This window comes from Salvia hispanica, chromosome 4 (assembly GCF_023119035.1).
Source record: "Salvia hispanica cultivar TCC Black 2014 chromosome 4, UniMelb_Shisp_WGS_1.0, whole genome shotgun sequence".
Lineage (NCBI taxonomy): Eukaryota > Viridiplantae > Streptophyta > Magnoliopsida > Lamiales > Lamiaceae > Salvia > Salvia hispanica.
The window spans coordinates 28,414,675-28,434,682 of record NC_062968.1 but is presented as its reverse complement, the minus strand read 5'-3'; the positions used below and the strand labels follow the sequence as shown (position 1 = coordinate 28,434,682).

Below are 20,008 nucleotides of genomic sequence, written 5' to 3'. Positions count from 1 at the left end.
TTCTTTTGAAAATACAGCCAACATTTGTTGGTCTTCCATAGCATCCATTATTTTCTTTATTTTTAATTTCCAAAATAATATTTTAGTATTTGATAAGTGAGTCTTACATTCACTGGCGGATCCAGCTTAGGACAAGGGGATACGCTGCACCCCAAATATTTGTCCCTATTATGTTATATTCAGATTTCTCATTACCAAAAGCGTTAGTGGTGCAGTGGTTGGGGGCGTGTTTTCGCCATTCCAAGACCCGAGATCGATTCCTATTAATCCTATTCTTATTTCGTTTACTTTTATATTAGATAGTTACTTATATTTGAATATTTTAGGAAGTTTTTTTTTATGTTTTTTTAACTATTTTGTGGTAGTAGGGGAGCATTAGGGTGCCACCATAGTTAGAGTGACAACGTACCACCAACCTCGTGATGCCACGTGACACGCTATCTAGCAATATTAGGGGCGTATCCAGCAATATCATAGTAAGCGTTTTAGATGGACTGTATAGCTAATACAACAATACTCAACACTCCACACAACAATCCACACAGCAATCCACGTAGTACTATCATGCAATCTGTAAACGCGTACTAAATGAATATAGCTGGATATGCCTCTAATATTGCTGAATAACGTGCCCCGTGGCAGCACGAGATTGGTGGTACGTTTGTCACTTTAAAAGGTTGTCATCTTAACACAATCCAGTTTATATATATATTTTTTTTGATAAGAAGAAAGGCTCAAACCATTCAACATGGTGAGCAAATAATCCAGTTTGTATATATTATATATGTATGAAATTTATTTTTTTATTTATATTTTGATGAATAATTTTTAAAATGTTGTATGTTTATTTACCATAAAATTCGTTTTGGATCCGCCACTGCTTATATTTAACTAAGTCTATATCAATCACATTTTATTATAAAATTATAGTAAATAATTTCACCGCAACAACATCCATGCTAGTTTGGATTTCGGAATAGATTTTTGTCAAATGTGGACCAATCTGAAAATCCAAAAAGCTGAGAGACTATGAATCTGAACCAACCCACAATGTATAAAAATCTGAATTCAAAAATCCAAAATTTTATAAATCCCAATCATATCGAACAATCCAAATAATTCAACTAAAAACAGCATCAGCATTAGCTTTAGTGGTTGGCAACATTTCCACCCCATTTTTTGACACGGCTCTCTGCTTCATTGGCCTATATAATTCAAGTTGAGAAATTGGAATCAAACTCTTCCTCACACTTGTATCATATCACAATCACTTTATTCCAATTATACTAAGTAAATAAATGAAAGAAACTAACCTCTTTCTCCCAATTTCTAGTTGATACTATGCCTATCAAGATCAGTGTCTGCAGACAAATTCCACCAATCATTCCACCCCAAATTCCCTGCATATATTCACCATGTTTTAGATAATAATACATGCGTTAGGATGCGTTAAAATGATAACACCTCTTAAAATAACATCATACCACCATTTCTAGCCAATCATTTGTACACGTGGACGAATAATAAGCTGCCATGTGGCAATAAAAAAAATTGCTCAAGTGTAAAAATCTCGGCCAACAATATACAACATTGTATACATCAATTTTTTCTCAGCCAGCAATATCCAACACGCTATACAGCAATCTATAGATTGTTGTGTAGCGTTTATAATATTGCTGGATATGTGGTGTCACAGTGTCACTTTAAGAGATGTTGTCATTTTAACACAAACCTACATATGTTTTAAAAAATATTTCTCTTTCCATTTTTTCGATTTTATACAGAGTTAGTATTTGACATGTTAAGTTAACAAAGAATAAAACAAAAATATTTCTACTCTTTTAGAAATGTCACTTTAAATTGGATAATCCCAAAATAAGCTAAAAAATGTGCATGTGCTCCTTAATGGATATGGATACCAAATGTATCATCTTTACCAATCATAAAATAAATCTCACACAAACCGACCACATGCAAAATCTTAGCATTCAATAGGTGTGGATGTCATATGTATTCAAGACATGGATATAAATTTATTGGACGTCTTAAAGAAATAAAACAGTTGGATGGTGGGTAGAAATTACTGGTGTGGATCCCGTTGCTATTATGGCCGATATAGTACAATAGTAGATTTGTTTAACACTCAATTATTTTATAAAAAAAATTAATATTTTAAAATTATAATTTAGGAAAAAAATAATAGATGTGTGATACAACCTCCCGTGTTATGCTATCAGCCGCATACATATAAATAATACTTTCTCCTTACCTATAATACAAAATATTTTATACACTATTTTTTTTATATAAGTAGATATATTAGTGTTTTTGTTTTAAAAAACGTGGTATCTTCGTCGTAATAAACCAAAAAAGAAAGTATGCTATTTCGTTTAACTAGAAGAATTATTTTAGTAATGAATAAGACAACTAGGTTTAAATTGTACGATGGGAAAGTTCTTACCACGGAGCCAAGGTCGAAAATAAAACCTAAGAGTATCCCAAGTGGTAGTCCAACAATGTAATAACACCCAATGTTGATGTATGCCACAATTGATTGCCATCCAGCTCCCACAGCAACCCCTATCAAGCCACCATGTCGAGCCATTATCTCAACGTTTCAAAACTAATGTCGAAATTATAAAATTGATGAAATTTCGTGCAATAATGATGCCAATGAGCCCTGCTATCACTAACAACACCATCAAATACCAGAACTCCAAGCTGCAACATCGAAGCAAAGTCACACCAACATCAACCAAGATCCATGCAAACCTCGATAGGAAAAAGGCGTGAACGACAAAATCACTTTACCATAACATGACAGCAGAGGCCAGAGAGAGCTTCACAAAGTCATACAAGTCGCGAAAGGCCAGCCAGGAGAAGCCACTCCACGCCCCATCAGACTTGGTGTAGAAGATGTACACCAGCTGCAAGATCACAATGAGCCACCACGACGCGTTGAGAGTGATTGCAGCTCCAACAAGCCCCCATCCGAGGTACAAGATCAGAAACCAGCTGAAGAATGTGTGCAGAATCAGAACGAAGAGGGAGATCCACGCCATCACCATGAGCTTCCTCTGCGATTGCAAGAACTTCTGTATAGGGAAATTCACCGCATACGCAAACATCTGTGGTATCATCAAAATCGCAAACCTACCTGCACCAAACACATACTTTGTTCAAACACCAAACTACATTAAAGTTTTATATTCAAAGATTGAATGAAATGAACCTGCAGCTTGAGAAATCTCATCAGACTCCCCGAAGAATGTGAGGATAGGAGCAGCAAAGAGGTAGATCGGAAGGAGCAAGAACGACGTGACAAGCAAGATGATCCATGATCTTTGCATATAAACACCAAGCATCCTGATCTGCCCTGCACCAAATGCTTGCCCACACAATGTTTCTAAAGCACTTCCCATTCCCAACTGCAATCAATACCATCTTTCTTGTTGAATTTCACAACAAAATGCCTTGTTCTATAAACAACATTACAACAGCATATTTCAAGAAACTTATGTGTTTTCTTAATCATAGTCTAACACACATTAAGGTATAATCTGTTTTCCCTGTTTTTCACATAAATATGATAAGATATCTACACACACCCTCACAGTGTCTCTTCCTTACTTTTCATTAAAACATTCAAAACAAATTGTAAGTTCCAACATGCATTAAAGGTGAAAAAAATCCGTTTCCCCTGTTTCATATACAAATCAAGCTCTTTCGAAAAATTTACAATATGTTTCAATAAAAAATTACAAAAAAAATTAATCTTGCAATCCCATTATCCAAAACTAATAACTATAATGAAAACAGTGCCACAGAATCGAATTAAAACCTGAAATTAATTCAAACCCACTAAAAAACAACAAAACCCCACCATAATTCTTCGATTAAATCACATAAACAAACGAGAAAAAAAAAAAAAAAAACAAAGATTGGATTTTTATTTTTTACCATGGCGCCAAAAACAAGACCAGCAATGACAGAGTTCTCGACGGAGACAGCGGCGAGCTCGAGCTCCCCGACTTGGCCGGCGAAGGTCTGCGTGAGGGCGCCGAGCGAGTACTGACAGATGTAGGTGAATATCGCCGGCCCAGATATCCCCCACAGCGTCTTCGACTCCGCGCCGAAACTCTCCAAGAATCCGCCGCCGCCGCGCTTCTCGAGAAGCGGCCTCTCTCCGCCGCCGTCCATGGCCGGAATCACGGGTTGAGTAGTGAGGCAGCGTGATCAATTATACTAAGTACTAGATAATATTATTCTCCTAGTATTACACACGAAAATGAGTGATCAATTATGCTATATTTATGGTGATCAATAAGTCGTATTCAAATTGCCGAATTCAATCGGGTGTACGTGTACCTTAACATACACTGATGCACATGTATTGGATTTATGTTAGGTAAAATGATCGGTTCGCATAGAGGGAAAATAATTATACTCTACTTTATTTGTGTGTGTGTGTGTGTGTGTGTTACTCCTTCTGTTCCGGCTAAAATGAGAGTTGGTGGTTAATGTGATTAAATGCAGAGAGAAAGAGTGTGTGTAGGTGTTAAATGGAAAGACAAAGAGAGTTAAATATTTAATTGGAGAAAGTAAAAAAATAGTTGGATGTATTAATTGAGGAGAAAAAATTACCAAAAATAAAAATGTATCTTATTGATGGAGACAAATTAAAAAAAAAAAATGTCATATTAATTGGAACCAAAATAGTACTCCCTCCGTCCCAAGGTATTAGACCAACTTTCTCTTTTGGGATGTCCCAACATATTAGACTCATTTCCTTTTTTAGCAAAAAACATCTATCTTATTTTATTCTCCACCTACTTTTTTCTCTCTTCTCTCCCCTACTTTTTCCCTCTCTCATACTTTACTCTCTCCACTTTAACTATTTAAATATCAATTTCTTAAATCATGTGCCCAAAAGAAGTGAGTCTAATACTCCGGGACGGAGGGAGTAGTAATTTACAGAGTCTCGTTTCATCTCGCCGTTATATTGAAAATACGTTACGTTAGTCATCGCTTTGGTAAATTGGTTAAATAAGGTTCGGTTTTAAATTCTTTAATATCTACCGACTGGTGCAGTATATAACGTATTTAAATTGTTGAAAAATGTCGGCTATGACAGTTTATTCGTATGATTAAAATGTTTTTTAATCTATGTTTAAAGTGCATGAAATTGCGAATTCGATAATCGTTTAATCGCTTCAGCAATCAATTGTATTGTATCTGCAATCTTGTAAAATAATGGGTACAAGTCCATACAAATGAAATGAAATATAGGGAAAGTAATTTGAATTTGTAAATGTGTTTTGTGTTAAAATATTTTATTTTTACTTCAATTCAACCATGACTTAGCTGTTCTATATATATGAAATCGTGTAAAATAAGGGGACAAGTGCAGACAAATGAAATGGAATATGTATAAGCAAAGTCAATTTGATATTTGCAAATGAGTTTTGTGTTTACATACTATTTTTTTCCTTTTCAATTTAATCATAATTGCATAAAAATAATGTCGTTGAAAGTAGGATGGAATAAAATGATCTCTAATGAAGAACGTGACGAGGCCGAACAAAGATACTACAAACAATTTAATGCATTTGTTTGGATAAACATAAAATTCGTTCCACCAAAAACACCATAAAATTTCAAACGAAATTTAACAAATTTTGTTGTAGTTTAATTATCCAAGAACTGATGATGGCGTCAACATATAACCACTCCATTATCAAGCAAACATACGTCAAAAAGTGATACTATAATAATTTTGCCATGTGGCTTAAAAGATTTTGCATAGCTTTTTCGATAAAGTTTCTGTCGAAATCAAGGCAGAAGTTATATTCACAAATTAAATTTCTTTAGCAAATGTCTCCAAGTCTTATTTTTAATAATTAATTGTCTATAAATATAAAACTGATATCCAAATTTTGGTTTTCAACTAACTCAATTTATTCTATTAAATCTTTAATCTAAATTTTACTATCGGTTACTAACCTAGTTTTTCAAAAATTCTTTGCGATGCTTTCGTAACAAACAGTATATGGTACTCCTTGTCCTTATGTCCTATCTCAAGTAATAATCATTTTTTCATGTCGAGTTGTCCCACCAAATGAGGTGATAATTTCATGATTAATGAGCTCACCCAATTTTCCACGAGCTCATACAATTCCGAATTTCCTATACAAAATCATCATCGAACCAATCTAAATAAAGGAGTTAAATTGACCACTCTTTCCTCATCCATTTTCCATTATTTTGGCAATCCACCAAGAGTGAAGAAATAGGTAGGGATTAAGATGAATAACATCAAAACCACCCATAACACATCCCTAAATTGTTTATTTCCTATATTTATAGGCAATTAAATCACATAAATATGACTGAACAAAATTAAATAAACAAATGAAGCAAGATTGAGATTTAGATTATGATAACCCATATAAAGCCTTACTTTTGGACATTGCAATCTTTATTTGTGCTACATTTCATAATCAATAAAATTCAAACTTGGGCTTCTGGACATATGCAATTCTAAAACGAACTTTTTCAAAAATTGTGATTGGGCTAACTTATTCCATAATCAACATAATTCGAACTTGGGCTTCTTGACATATGCAATTCTAAAATGAAATTTTTGAGTAACTTTTCTAAAAATTGTGATTGGGCCAAATTATTTGAAATCTACTTAAAGAGTGAAGAAGAACTCAACTAAGTTTGAATATTGGATATGCTCAACAAACTAAACTCTAAGCCCAGGCCATAATACCCTTGTCAAAAAATGATTTTAAGACCATACAACACAATTAATAAAATGAGTTTCATTAGCCTAATTAGTTCGTCTACCATGCACCATTTGATATTATTTAATATCATGCACCATAACATTGCATTACTATTCTCATACAAAAACATAAATAAATAAGCTATAGTTGAAATTTACATATATGAGTGTCTAGACCGATATGAAAATCAGAAAATTTGATAGTTACGAATCCACACCAGCCCAAATATATAAAAACTGACATTGGAAATCCAAAATTTTATAATTAAATCCCAATCATAACAGATTAAATCTAAAATTGAAATTTTAATTTATTGATATTTAAAAATTGATATTTAAAATATAATTTTTTAAAATTAAATCTAATATAGAAATAAAGAAATAAAGTGATGACAAAAGGAAAGAAGAATGATAATTTTAAAATAATATCAGATTTAGTACATAAATGAAATAATATCATATTTAAAATGTTAAAAAGTACAAAAGACCAAATTGCCCAAATCCCTCCAAAACCCCCAAAAGGGTATTTTCGGCCGAAAACAGTGAAAAAAGACCATTTTCGAGATAAACCCTTAGTCCATGGATGTCTGACGATATTTTTAAAGTTCAGGGACTATGGGCGAGATAAACCCATAGTACGAGGACCATTTTTGTAGTTCACTCTTCGTCATATTATAGTTGTATAGTTTTAAGACTGTCACTTTGGCAAATGTCCGGAAGTCTTACTTTTATGATTTAATCATGAGTACATATAAGTATAGAAGAGATATCCAGCTTTGATTTGTAACTAAGTGTCTCCAGCGGCGCCCCTCCCACTAGGACCTCCACTAGCCCTTCCCACAAAAACCGCATGCCACGTCAGCACTAGCCCTTCCCATTCCACTGGCACATCTCTAGCCCTTCCCACTGTACTAGGACTTCCCACTAGGACTTCCCGCAATAAAATTAATAAATTCACAATTAAAATTAAAATTTACGGAATTAAAATTTCGACACGAGCGTATTTATAGAGTTTTTTTTTTTAAAAAAAAAAAATTTAAAAATTCCGGATGTCCGACCTTCGCCACAGTGGCGGATGTCCGGTTGGACGTCGACGCGAGGGGCGAGGCCATCGCAGGGGCACTCGGGATGGGCGTGGGCGCCCTTCCCGCCCACTATGGCGCCCGTCCCCGACGGGCGAGTGGGAGGGGCGCCGGTGGAGATACCCTAAACTCTAGATTTTAATCAAATTTTTAGTGTATAATAATTTGGCATTAGTCCAAATTGGCTATTGCAGAAATTAGTTGAAATATAGTGTCAATGATTAGAAAGGATAATTGAAGAAAAACAAGATTGACATGCCCCATGTATTGTTTTAAGCTTAAGAAGATATTTTATGAAGTACTCCAGCAGCTTTTTTTTACTATAAATTTTCTTTTGAAATCAAAATATACGTTAAACTTCAAAGATAAATTTCTTTTGCAAATGTCTAAAAAGTCCTATTTTTACGAATTAACTTCCTATGAAAATAGAAGAGATTCCCAAGTTGGGTTTATAACTAACTCTATTTTTTTTTATATCAAATTTATAGTTTTAAGTAATTTGGCATTAGTCCAAATTGCATTGGCCACTAACTTAATTTTTCAGATTCAGATGTGAAATTCAAATATACTATTGAAAAGCGATACTAAAAAAAAGAAAAAATAGAGTTTGTGGCAATGAATTTCCAAGTCTTTTTTTGTGTGACCAAAACCCAACATAATTAGACAACATTATAAAACTACAATCAAGACATACTAAAAAAAACTATGATCAAGATATAGCTAATTAAAAGTCCTCACGAATTTCGTTGATGAATTCGTCATTGATGATATTATAAGCAATTTCACCTTCAATTCTAGACATATGATTAATGAGCTCATACAATTTCCTATACCAATCTAAAAAAGAATTTAAACCGACCACATTTTCCTCTTCAGCATCACCTTCCATAACACACCCCTAAATTAGGTGCTTATTCATGATTAATGAACTCATCAACTGTGAAGAAATAACCACCCATAAAACACTCCTAAATTGTATATTTCCTATATTTATAGGCAATTCATATATATATAAGTATACAAGAAAAAAAATTATTGAAACAAATGAAGCAAGACTATGATCTAGATTATGAACAATGAAGCCTTTTTCCGGACATTTCAATCTTTTTTTTTATGTTACATTATCATAATCAAGAAAATTCCAACCTGCGCTTCTTTAAGCAAATTTTGAGCGACTTTTTAAAAATTGTGATTGGGCCAATTTGATTGAATGTGTTTAATAAACTAAACTCGAAGCCCAGTCCATGATAAATTTGTCAAAAAAGCATCGTAGTAAGACCAAACCTAATCGATGAAATGAAATTTTAAATGACATTAAATTTTATGTTGATGTTTGGTATAATATAAGTGTAACACCCGCACTTTTTGAACCATAGCCGAACAAATATCACCTTGCATTAGTTGTTATTTTCTTGTTTGTTCGGATTTTAAAATGTGTGCGATCTCGATAATCATAAAAAAGGGACGTTTAATAGTTTTAGTAAATGCGGTATAAAAATCTATGAGTTCGTTTAACACAAGTTCAAATAGAATTTGTAAAGTCCTACACTATTACAATTTATATATCGAGAATAAAGCAAAACAAGGAGACGTGCCCCGAATCTCGTTGGTTGTGCACATCCCGGACCCCCACCTTCATTTTGTGCTCCTATCGATTGTTACATCGCACACTTCCGAAACCTACAAAAATAGATAAATATTAGTCGCATCACCATCACATCTTTCAAATCAAGACAAGACTTTTGACGAAATCACATCACATCAAACACGTTCACCGAATGACGGCACACGTTTTCCAAATGGCGATTGTACTTGTTAGCCGTCATTTTGGATGACTGAGACATAAGATTCTTTCCAAAATTGGTAGTGTGAATGATAGATGTGATAACTTAACCCAAATGGTAAAAAGTCGCTACATTTTGGACAATACTTTTCCTTCATGAATCAAGCTATTGACCATGCATTTCCATGCACCTATTTTCTCTATAAATACTACACCCACTCCACTCTTTAATCTTTGGACCACTGCAAAATCTCCAAGTAAATTATCTCAATGTGAGGTTTAACGAGAGTGCTAGAGGAAGATCCAAATTTCATCTCCACCTTTCTTTCCTCTTTTCTCCAAGGTAATTATCTTTCCAAAACTTCTTTTACTTCATAGCTTTTGTCTTTCCACATTCAAAGCATGGACATTTAGAGTTGAACATGCCCAACACCATCACATTATTGAATGCCATCAACTTAGGAAACACCAATGCTTATGATCAATTAGTTTATGAACAAAACTTTCTTATCTTAGTAACCAAGAATCCAACATATTTCTCTTATTTAGCTTAATCAATCAAGAAAAGCATGAAAGTATGAACTTTTGATAACCACGAATATAATGTTGAGCTTGAGAACGAAGATTTAGCTTTTAAGGGTACAAAAAAAAAGCATCGGGCTGACCAAACGGCGCCGCTGCTGTTGCTGTCACTCGGCAGAAGCCGCCGCTGCTGCCGTCTCCGGCAGCCACCCACACCCGCGCAGCTGCTGCGCTCGGCAGACACACGTGACTGGGCACCGCTGCAAGCCGGCAGTTGAGATCGAGAGAGAAGAAGAGTTGAAATCATGGGAGAGAGAGAGCTCGACCAGAGCTGGCGTTGGTCGCCAGCGGCTAGTGTGTAGACGGATAGAAGAGTGTCCGAGAACTTTGGCATATAGAGAGGGAGAGCGTGAGACCGAGAGAGAGAGAGAGAATGACAAGGGTGGCGGTCAGGAAGAGAGATTGAAGGAGATGAGACAGAGAGAAAGATATGAATGGGGCCTTTGTTCTATTTAATTTACTGGGCCATAAGAATAATTTAAGTAATTAGGATTAGTTTTGGGTCTAACAATTGTTTAATTAGATTGGGCCCGTAGAAGAGGTGGGCCACTCTAATCTTACTAAGAATGAGACTTAAAATTTTTCGGGGGACACAAAAGATCGAATGAAGATACAGACGACGTCCAACGTTCACGGAGTTTAATTAAGACTTCCCGAAATAATTAATTTCAAAGAAATGCTATTAATTAAATTTCCCGATTTAATTAATATGCAAGTTTTCGGAATTTTTCTTAAGAGTGAACGAAGGATAAAAGGATTAATTAGGGGCATGCATTCATATTAAAGTATAAGAATTTCTTGAGTCTCATTAGTACGTTGTTTGTTTTCAAAAGGCTTTTTTTTTCGCAAGTTAATGGCGGTGTGAGAAAAACTCAAGTTAAGGAACTTTAAGCGGACGAGGTGGGCTTTCTAACCTATGTATTAATGTGGCTTTGTGAATTATGTTTCAAGTCTATTTTATAGTGATAATGATGTTATGTGTGAGCTTTACTATCCTACTTTTTTTATGCGGATGAAATTGTCAAAAGCTATGAATGATTTATGAAATGATGTTAATTTAAAATCGCACTTTCTTTTCTTTCAAAAGATTGTCAATGCCATAAATATTTTTGTTTTGTCGATGCCTATCTGTTTGGCTATGCCAAAATGAATGAATGAATGAATGGAATGATTACGAACTCCAATAGGACTGAAAATCCTAATCGAGTAGCATGCACAAAAGGAATGGACCGTGAGTCATCGAGAGGGTTGGCCGGTCAATGTGTCGTGGAAGGTGACCGCCTTCTCGTCACTAAAGGAATGTACAAATATGGCAGATTGATAGAAAGAACTTAGACTACGGTCAAACTTTAAGCTCACTGAAAACTTAGTAAGCTCAGGCCTTTTAAGATAAAACCCCTGAGTGTTACTGTGATGACATGGCAAAAATTCTTATATGTATATGTGTATCTTTTGGCAAAGTGTCCACTGAGTACTCTCGTACTCAGCCCTGCATGTATTTCTAAATGTGCAGGTTGAGCCGTGGATGAAGTGGTGCTGAGTGAGATTGGTGATTTACGTATCTTTGTAGGACCCTCGAAGATATATGTCTCCATACATATTGTCGCGTTCAAACCTTCTTCCGCTGTGTATTTTATCCTTGTCTTGTGATAGACTTATCAGTGAGAACTATGATAGGAATGTGAAGTACAAGTTGATGAACTTTTTTTTTTTTTTAGTTTGTATGACCATGTAAATCCCTTGTGAAATCCTAATATCTTTCGAAATAAAATGGACGTTTGGTTCACGATTGGTTTCCTTTTTATTTCCTTCTTATTTTTCCTTTATTGTCACGATTTCCTTTATTTGCTATCATTAGCAAAGTGCGGTCGTGACAATAAGATTAAAAATAAAATTATTTTAGTAATATGTGTTTGATAGGCTAAATATTTTTAAAACTAAATTGTAAAATGACATTTTTATCCTTACAAATTCTATAATACTACTACATGGAGTACTATTAATTTATCTCATTTTTTTTAAAAAGCTGAAAATAATTATAATATGCAACACATGCTAATTAATTTCTGAACCAAAATACCTAATACACAAATATTTTTCTAGAGTTAATGGTGCGAAATGTGTAAAATCAAACTGATCAAATTCACTGTAACGCAATTTTGTGCGAATTTCGGAAATTTGACTAAAATTTATAGTTTTATACAAATGAATTTGACAGCCATTTTTAATTTCCACTATCCACAATTATCTCATATTTTGACTAATGCTAATGTACTAAAAATAGAATATTAATAATTAGTCTAATATTTTGGCACCGACGTAACAAAATATTTTATTGAGCTTTAACATTAATTAATACTAATAAATACATGAGACTCTAAAACGACCTTTTTCGATGTACTAATTAATAAAATATCCTCTCAATTTAAATATTAATGGGACAAAGGCGCCTAATTAAAATAATCACATTCACAAAAGTAAAATTAAATAAGTTATATATAAATATATCTAAGATTAAAATAACATAATGAAAAGTAAAATATTACTTAGTATATGACTAAATTCAAAATAAATTGTAGTAAGATCCACAGAAACACATAATATCTTATGTCAGTTACGTGCATTGCGATTTATTGTGGTGTTCTGTCAATTTAGAGGCTTCCATATAATGTAGTTCTTTATTACATATTATTATTCTTTTGAAAAAATCTATATCTGTCGACCTATATATATGAGTAATTATGGGGTCCAAAATTACATGCCCACTTAAATGATTCTAACTTTAAGTAGCTCACAACCATATGCTCTAACAAGATCCATTTCTCCTCTTGTCATTTTATTAGATTCATGGCATCTTTTATAGCAGCTTTGAAGTATGAAAACCGGTCTCATTTGGAATTATTTATCAGGCCATTAAATTTCAATGTAAAAGGCTATAAGCTTATCTATACTGTCGAACGCTTTCAGCAAGCATAAATGTGAAAAAGATCTTTTACTTTTTTGTATTGTGTTAAGTCTGATCCATCTATCACATTCACACACACATCAGTTATCATGTATTTTTCCTCTAAAACACTCGGTCTTGTTGGTAAATTGCTGAAGGTTTCTTAAGCTCGACTATTTGTTGGACATATTGGGTACCATCCTACTTTTGGAACCTCAAGATGTTTATTCATAGTTCGTAAGGATGGAGAATTGGTCAACTTCTCATACTGGAAATGCATAAGACATTTTAGGAAGAGTAGACGCAACGACTGAACGTAACTCGTTTTTTAAGAAAAAAAAACAGGCTCCCATACTGATACCCATAAATGGCTTAGTGTAATACCTCTTTTTCCTCAATCATGTCATATTACTTAGATGAGGATTGGTATATATTATGCTGGAAAATAGTTGGAAACTATCATTCTGAATGTAGCCGAGTTGGATTATGAATGCTTAAATGGAAATAGTAGCTCTGTCTTATGATTAGCATTTTATTAATTGGCTCTTTCTGTTGTAGATTTAGGATGATGTTTTTTTCTATATATTTATAACATTTAATTTTCTTTTGAAAATACAGCCAATATATGTTGGTCTTCCATAGCATCCATTATTTTCTTTACTGCATTTTTCATTTCCAAAATAATATTTTAGGAGTATTTGATAAGTGAGTTTCACATTTGACTAAGTCTATCTCAATCACATTTTATTACAAAATTATAGTAGTGTATGCTAGTTTGGATTTCAGAATAAATTTTTGCCAAATGGGGGGGCCAATCTGAAAATCCAAAAGCTGATAGACTATGAATCTGAACAAACCAAAAACGTATAAAAATCTGAATTCAAAAATCCAAAAAAACAGCATCAGCATTAGCTCCGGTGGTTGGCAACATTTCCACCCCATTTTTTGACACGGCTCTCTGCTTCATTGGCCTATATAATTCAAGTTGAGAAATTGGAATCAAACTCTTCCTCACACTTGTATCATATCACAATCACTTTATTCCAATTATACTAAGTAAATAAATGAAACAGACAAACCTCTTTTTCCCAATTTCTAGCTGATACGATGCCTATCAAGATCAGTGTCTGCAGACAAATTCCACCAATCATTCCACCCCAAATTCCCTGCATATATTCACCATGTTTTAGATACTAATACATGCGTTTCAAAAAATATTTCTCTTTCCATTTTTTCGATTTTATACAGAGTTATTTAACATGTTAAGTGAACAAAGAATAACACAAAAATATTTCTACTCTTTTTCAGAAATATGTCACTTTAAATAGGATATCCCAAAATAAACCAAAAAATGTGCTTCTTAAAATATGATATAGAGAATAATAGGACTCGGATAACACATGCGGAGTATCATTCGTACCAATCATAAAATAAATGCAAAATTTTAGAATAACTATCCGAATTTTCAATTGATTATTTATATTTATATTGAAAGATACGTTTCATGAATATTTATAATCATAAGAAAAGTTAAATAACAAAATTAAAAGGTTTATTAAATTTATTAAATATAAATTATTATCTAAGATAAAAGTAAAAGAATATCTTAAAATAAAAAATTGTGTAAGGACCTACTAAAAGTTATAATCAAAGTATAAGGACCTACTAAAACGAAAAAATTGTACGAGGATGTGATGAAATTTATGAGAAAGGTATAAGGACATATTAAAACGAAAAAATTATACGAGAACCTAATGAACATTTTGATTAAAGTATAAGGACCTAAGAATATGTTTTGCCTAAAATAAATCTCAAAGCTTAGCATTTAATAGGTGTCGTTGTGACGTGTATTCAAAACATGGATAAAATTTGATTGGACTGCTTAAGAAATACTCCCTCCGTCCCATAATAGATGTCACACTTTCCTTTTTAATTTGTCCCTTAAAAGATGTCACATTTCCTCTTTTAGAAAAAGTTCTCTCTTATATCAATTATAAAATTATATTTTCTCTCACCACTTAATACACAAAATAACATCTCCTAAAATCATGTGTCATCTTCCAAGTGTGACATCTACTATGGGATGGAGGGAGTATAGTAAAACAAATGAATGGTGGGTGGTTTGGATCCCATGCTATTATGGCCGATAGAACAATAGTAGATGTTGTTTCACACTCAATTATTTTATAAAGAAGTTAATATTTAAAATTATAATTTAGGAAAAAAATAATTGGGTGTGTGATACAATATCCACTGCTATGCTATCAGTCACACACATTACACATATAGTATAATACTCTCTCCTTATCAATAATAAAAAATATTTTATACACTATTTTTTATATATTAAGTAGATATATTAGTGTTCTTGTTCCAAAAAACGTAGTAATAAAAATGAAAGTATGTTATTTTCATTCAGATAGAAGAGTTATTTTAATAATGAATAACACAACTAGGTTTAAATTGTAAGATGGGAAAGTTCATACCACAGAGCCAAAGTCGAAAACAAAGCCTAAGAATATCCCAAGTGGTAGTCCCACGATGTAATAACACCCGATGTTGATGTATGCCACAATTGATTGCCATCCAGCTCCCACAGCAACCCCTAATCAAGCCACTATGTCGGGCCATTATCTCAACGTTTCCAAAGTAATGTCGAAATTATAAAATTGGTGAAATTTCGTGCAATAATGATGCCAACGAGCACCCTAGAAATATGAGAAGGGTGCTCGTTGGCATTATAGGCGATATAGTACCAGATAAGACGGGCTGAAGGCCGTTGAGCAAGACAGTAAGAGCAAGGAGAGTTGATAGCCTTGTCGTCTCCTTAGCCACCGCATCACTACTGGTGAAGAGGTAAGGAAAAAAATCCTTTGTGGCTAACACAATAGCCATGCAAACCACCCCGATCAAGATGGTGGTGATCGACACCACCACCACCGAGAACTTAGCAGCCCTGGCATTGCCTGCCCCGAGCTCGTTGGAGACTCTCACACTGCAATGAATTTAGTTACAGTGAACGAGGTTTCAAACGAGTTAGATTTCCGTATATAAACAAGTGAAAGAAGGAGCACCTTATGGCAGCATTGAATCCAATTGATATCATTGCATCCCACCCATTGATATTCATGCTGCAACACACATTTGCAAAAGGTGTTAAAACCTAACTCAATATAGCCATGATAAAAATGAAGAATCTTGTTTTCTCAATCAATGTAGCCATTTTTCATCCATGATCAAAATCAAGAATCTTGTAAAAATCTAACTATATGTAGCAATTCATCTGTGATCAAAACCAAGAATCTTGTTTTCTCAATCGAAACAAGAAAAGAAGAGAAGGATGGTGGGACAACAAGACGAGCCACGTACCAGATAGACAGGGCATCCACCGATATCACAGGGTTGTCCAAATACCCTGTTATCACTAACAACACCATCAAATACCAGAACTCCAAGCTGCACATCGAAGCAAAGTCACACCAACATCAACCAAGATTCGTGCAAAGGCGCAAACGACAAAATCACTTTACCATAACATGACAGCAGAGGCCAGAGAGAGCTTCACAAAGTCATACAGGTCGCGAAAGGCCAGCCAAGAGAAGCCACTCCACGCCCCATCAGACTTGGTGTAGAAGATGTAAACCAACTGCAAGATCACAATGAGCCACCACGACACATTGAGAGTGATTGCAGCTCCAACGAGCCCCCATCCGAGGTACAAGATCAGAAACCAGCTGAAGAACGTGTGCAAAATCAGAACGAAGAGGGAGATCCACGCCATCACCATGAGCTTCCTCTGCGATTGCAAGAACTTCTGTATAGGGAAATTCACCGCATACGCAAACATCTGTGGTATCATCAAAATTGCAAACCTACCTGCACCAAACACATACTTTGTTCAAACACCAAACTACATTAAAGTTTTATATTCAAAGATTGAATGAAATGAACCTGCAGCTTGAGAAATCTCATCAGACTCCCCGAAGAATATGAGGATAGGAGCAGCAAAGAGGTAGATCGGAAGGAGCAAGAACGACGTGACAAGCAAGATGATCCATGATCTTTGCATATAAACACCAAGCATCCTGATCTGCCCTGCACCAAATGCTTGCCCACACAATGTTTCTAAAGCACTTCCCATTCCCAACTGCAATCAATACCATAGTTCTTGTTGAATTTCGCAGCAAAGTGCCTTGTTCAAAAAAACAACAGCACATTTCAAGAAACTTATGTGTTTTCTTAATAATAAGCTAACACACATGAAGGTAAAATCTGTTTTCCCTGTTTTTCACATGAATATGATAAGATATCTACACACACACGCACAGTGTCTCTTCCTTACTTTCCAACAACAATTAAAGGTGAAAAAAAATCCATTTTACCATGGCGCCAAAAACAAGACCAGCAATGACAGAGTTCTCGACGGAGACAGCGGCGAGCTCGAGCTCCCCGACTTGGCCGGCGAAGATCTGCGTGAGGGCGCCGAGCGAGTACTGACAGATGTTGGTGAATATCGCCGGCCCAGATATCCCCCACAGCGTCTTCGATTCCACGCCGAAACTCTCCAAGAAGCCGCCGCCGCCGCCGCGCTTCTCGAGAAGCGGCTGCTCTCCGCCGCTGTCCATGGCCGGAATCACGGTGTGATAAATTATAGTACTATATTTATGTGACCGGATAGTATTACTCTCCTCGTATTATAGAGGAAAAATATTTATTTCAACCGGATCTTCTAATCTCATGACTAAGATTTAGTCTTAGTTTGAGATTGCTAATTAATTAGCAATTGATTACTCCCCCTATATATGGGATTACTCCCCTATATATGGTATAGTGTTACAATAAAGAGGGTTGTCATCTTAATACACCCATAATATATACTATGGTGCCACGGATAACACCATACCACCAATATAGTACTATATTTATTAGATATTGCAGTCTATTGTATTAGATATTGCAGTCGTGGTAAACTGCAATATTGTTGTGGTAAGACTGCAATATTCAATGAATAACACTGCAATCTGGTAACGTAAAATTAGAAATTTCCTATTTTACCCCTCCGTGTTTTTATACATGGTAGCATGACAAGCGTATAATGTTACAGTAAATAAGGTTGTCATCTTAATACATCCACACACACACACACACACACACACATATATATATATATAGAGGAGTGATCAATGTTTAACTAATTTTAAGTATATAACTAGAGAACAAATCTCAGCCACACATCTTAATACATCGAATTAATTCTATGACTTAACTATTTTTACATATTTTAATTAAAAAGTAATTAAGAAGGGCATTTTTGGAACCATATTCTATGGGAGATTCACGCTTCATCCAGATTTGCTTACACAGAATCAAAACACCTACATTTCGGCGACGCCCTACTCCGTTCCGCCACCGATAAACCTCCATGCTCGCGCCCTCACCTTCTCGTGCTCCTCTTCCATCTCCTACAACTTCATCTCCATCTATGCCATCACCAACGTCTTGCGCAACAACAAGAGAATCCTCTTCTTCCTCGACGGAGTCCATCGCTTCAGCAAGACGCAACAAGACTTATGCAGATTTGCTACAATCTCCATCGCTCACGCTCATGTTCAACAATTACATCTTGCAAAATATTCATCTCAAGAGCTGATTTCTTTATCTTAATTGTCGATTTCACGAACTGCTATATCACTTTCATCGCAAGAGCTGATTTCTCCCTTGTCAATTGTTAATTTCACGATTTGCTATATCAATTTTCATCGCAAGAGCTGATTTCTACATCGCTAATAGTCGATTTCATCGCTAATAGTCGATCGTCCTTCATCATGAATCCTTCGAGGTACTGCAAAAAGATGAAAGACAAAACAAAACAGAGGCAGTGGGAATCTGGCAGAAATAGTTCACTTTGTAGAATGTTTAGTTCACTTTTGAATGATTTTTAATATCTGAGTGAAGAATATTGGTTATAGTGTACTGCTTTTTCATAGAGTGAAGTATATTGCCCATAAAGTGAAGTATATTGAGCATATAGTGAACTATTAAATGCTTATAGTGAAGTATTGAGCATACCTTATGGTGTACTGTCTTTTCATTCCGGTGAAATAAATATGATTTTTAATATTGCATAAAGTGAAGTATATTGAGCATAAAGTGAAGTATATTATGCATAAAGTGTAATGTTCTAATGATGTACTGTTTTTTTTCATATAGTGAAGTATATTGGACATAAAGTGAAGTATATTGAGCATAAAGTGAAGTATATTGTGCATGTCTTATAGTCTACTATTTTTTTCATTTTCAGTGGAATATATTGTGCTTATAGTGATGTAAATTGAACATGCCTTATAGTTTACTATTTTTTCACTACAATGAAGTATATTGTGCATATAGTGAACTATTATATGTTTACAATGAAGTATAATAACCTTACAGTGAATTATAGTGAAGCAAATATGCTCTATAGTGAAACAAATATGCTCTATAGTGAAACAAATATGCTCTACAGTGAAGTAAATAGTCAACATAATATTTAATTTAATTGAAACGGATGAGCTTTATATTGAATATAATGACAAATATTATGAACTATATCATTTTCATACAAATGGTCATGAACGCTTGAAGTTTACAATAATTTTTCCACATCTATCTCCAAGTTGTGACTTCACTCTAAGCATAATCTGTTCACTCTAAACATAATATTGAATTTAAATGAACTGAATACGGTTTACAATGAACTAAATGAAACATGTTATGAATATATCAAATTGGTACATCTTCGCCTTCATAGACGCCAAGCTTCCAATCATCATCTTGGCCTCTACTTT

At 34.4% G+C, this 20,008-nt stretch overlaps 1 protein-coding gene and 1 pseudogene across 2 annotated transcripts; both read right to left on the bottom strand.

The window, feature by feature from the left end:
• Positions 1-1,036: 1,036 nt before the first annotated feature.
• On the bottom strand, positions 1,037-4,532 carry LOC125222721 (annotated as a pseudogene).
• Positions 4,533-13,898: 9,366 nt separating this feature from the next.
• Positions 13,899-17,863, bottom strand: LOC125222720 (protein DETOXIFICATION 33-like). Of its 2 annotated transcripts, XM_048125484.1 has the most exons (9): positions 17,564-17,862; positions 17,133-17,328; positions 16,712-17,057; positions 16,551-16,637; positions 16,256-16,312; positions 15,938-16,176; positions 15,668-15,786; positions 14,261-14,347; positions 13,899-14,152 (listed from the first exon to the last, which is right to left on the bottom strand). In XM_048125484.1, exons 1-9 carry the CDS (start codon positions 17,804-17,806, stop codon positions 14,090-14,092), a joined length of 1,437 nt encoding a protein of 478 aa, XP_047981441.1. In that variant the 5' UTR covers positions 17,807-17,862; the 3' UTR covers positions 13,899-14,089. The 2 variants fall into 2 exon arrangements, with proteins under 2 accessions (XP_047981441.1, XP_047981442.1); XM_048125485.1 differs by lacking the exons at positions 13,899-14,152; positions 14,261-14,347 and having other exon boundaries at positions 15,667-15,798; positions 17,564-17,863.
• Between the last annotated feature and the right edge of the window lie 2,145 nt (positions 17,864-20,008).

Bases quoted from the DNA above. Each gene is read 5' to 3' on its own strand.
- LOC125222720 (XM_048125484.1), bottom strand. From the start codon at position 17,806: ATGGACAGCGGCGGAGAGCAGCCGCTTCTCGAGAAGCGCGGCGGCGGC. The intron at 17,058-17,132 runs GTTCATTTCATT...TGTTTGGTGCAG, and splicing joins TGAGATTTCTCAAGCTGCAG to GTAGGTTTGCAATTTTGATG. The intron at 14,153-14,260 runs GTTTGTCTGTTT...TGAATTATATAG, and splicing joins CTAGAAATTGGGAAAAAGAG to GCCAATGAAGCAGAGAGCCG.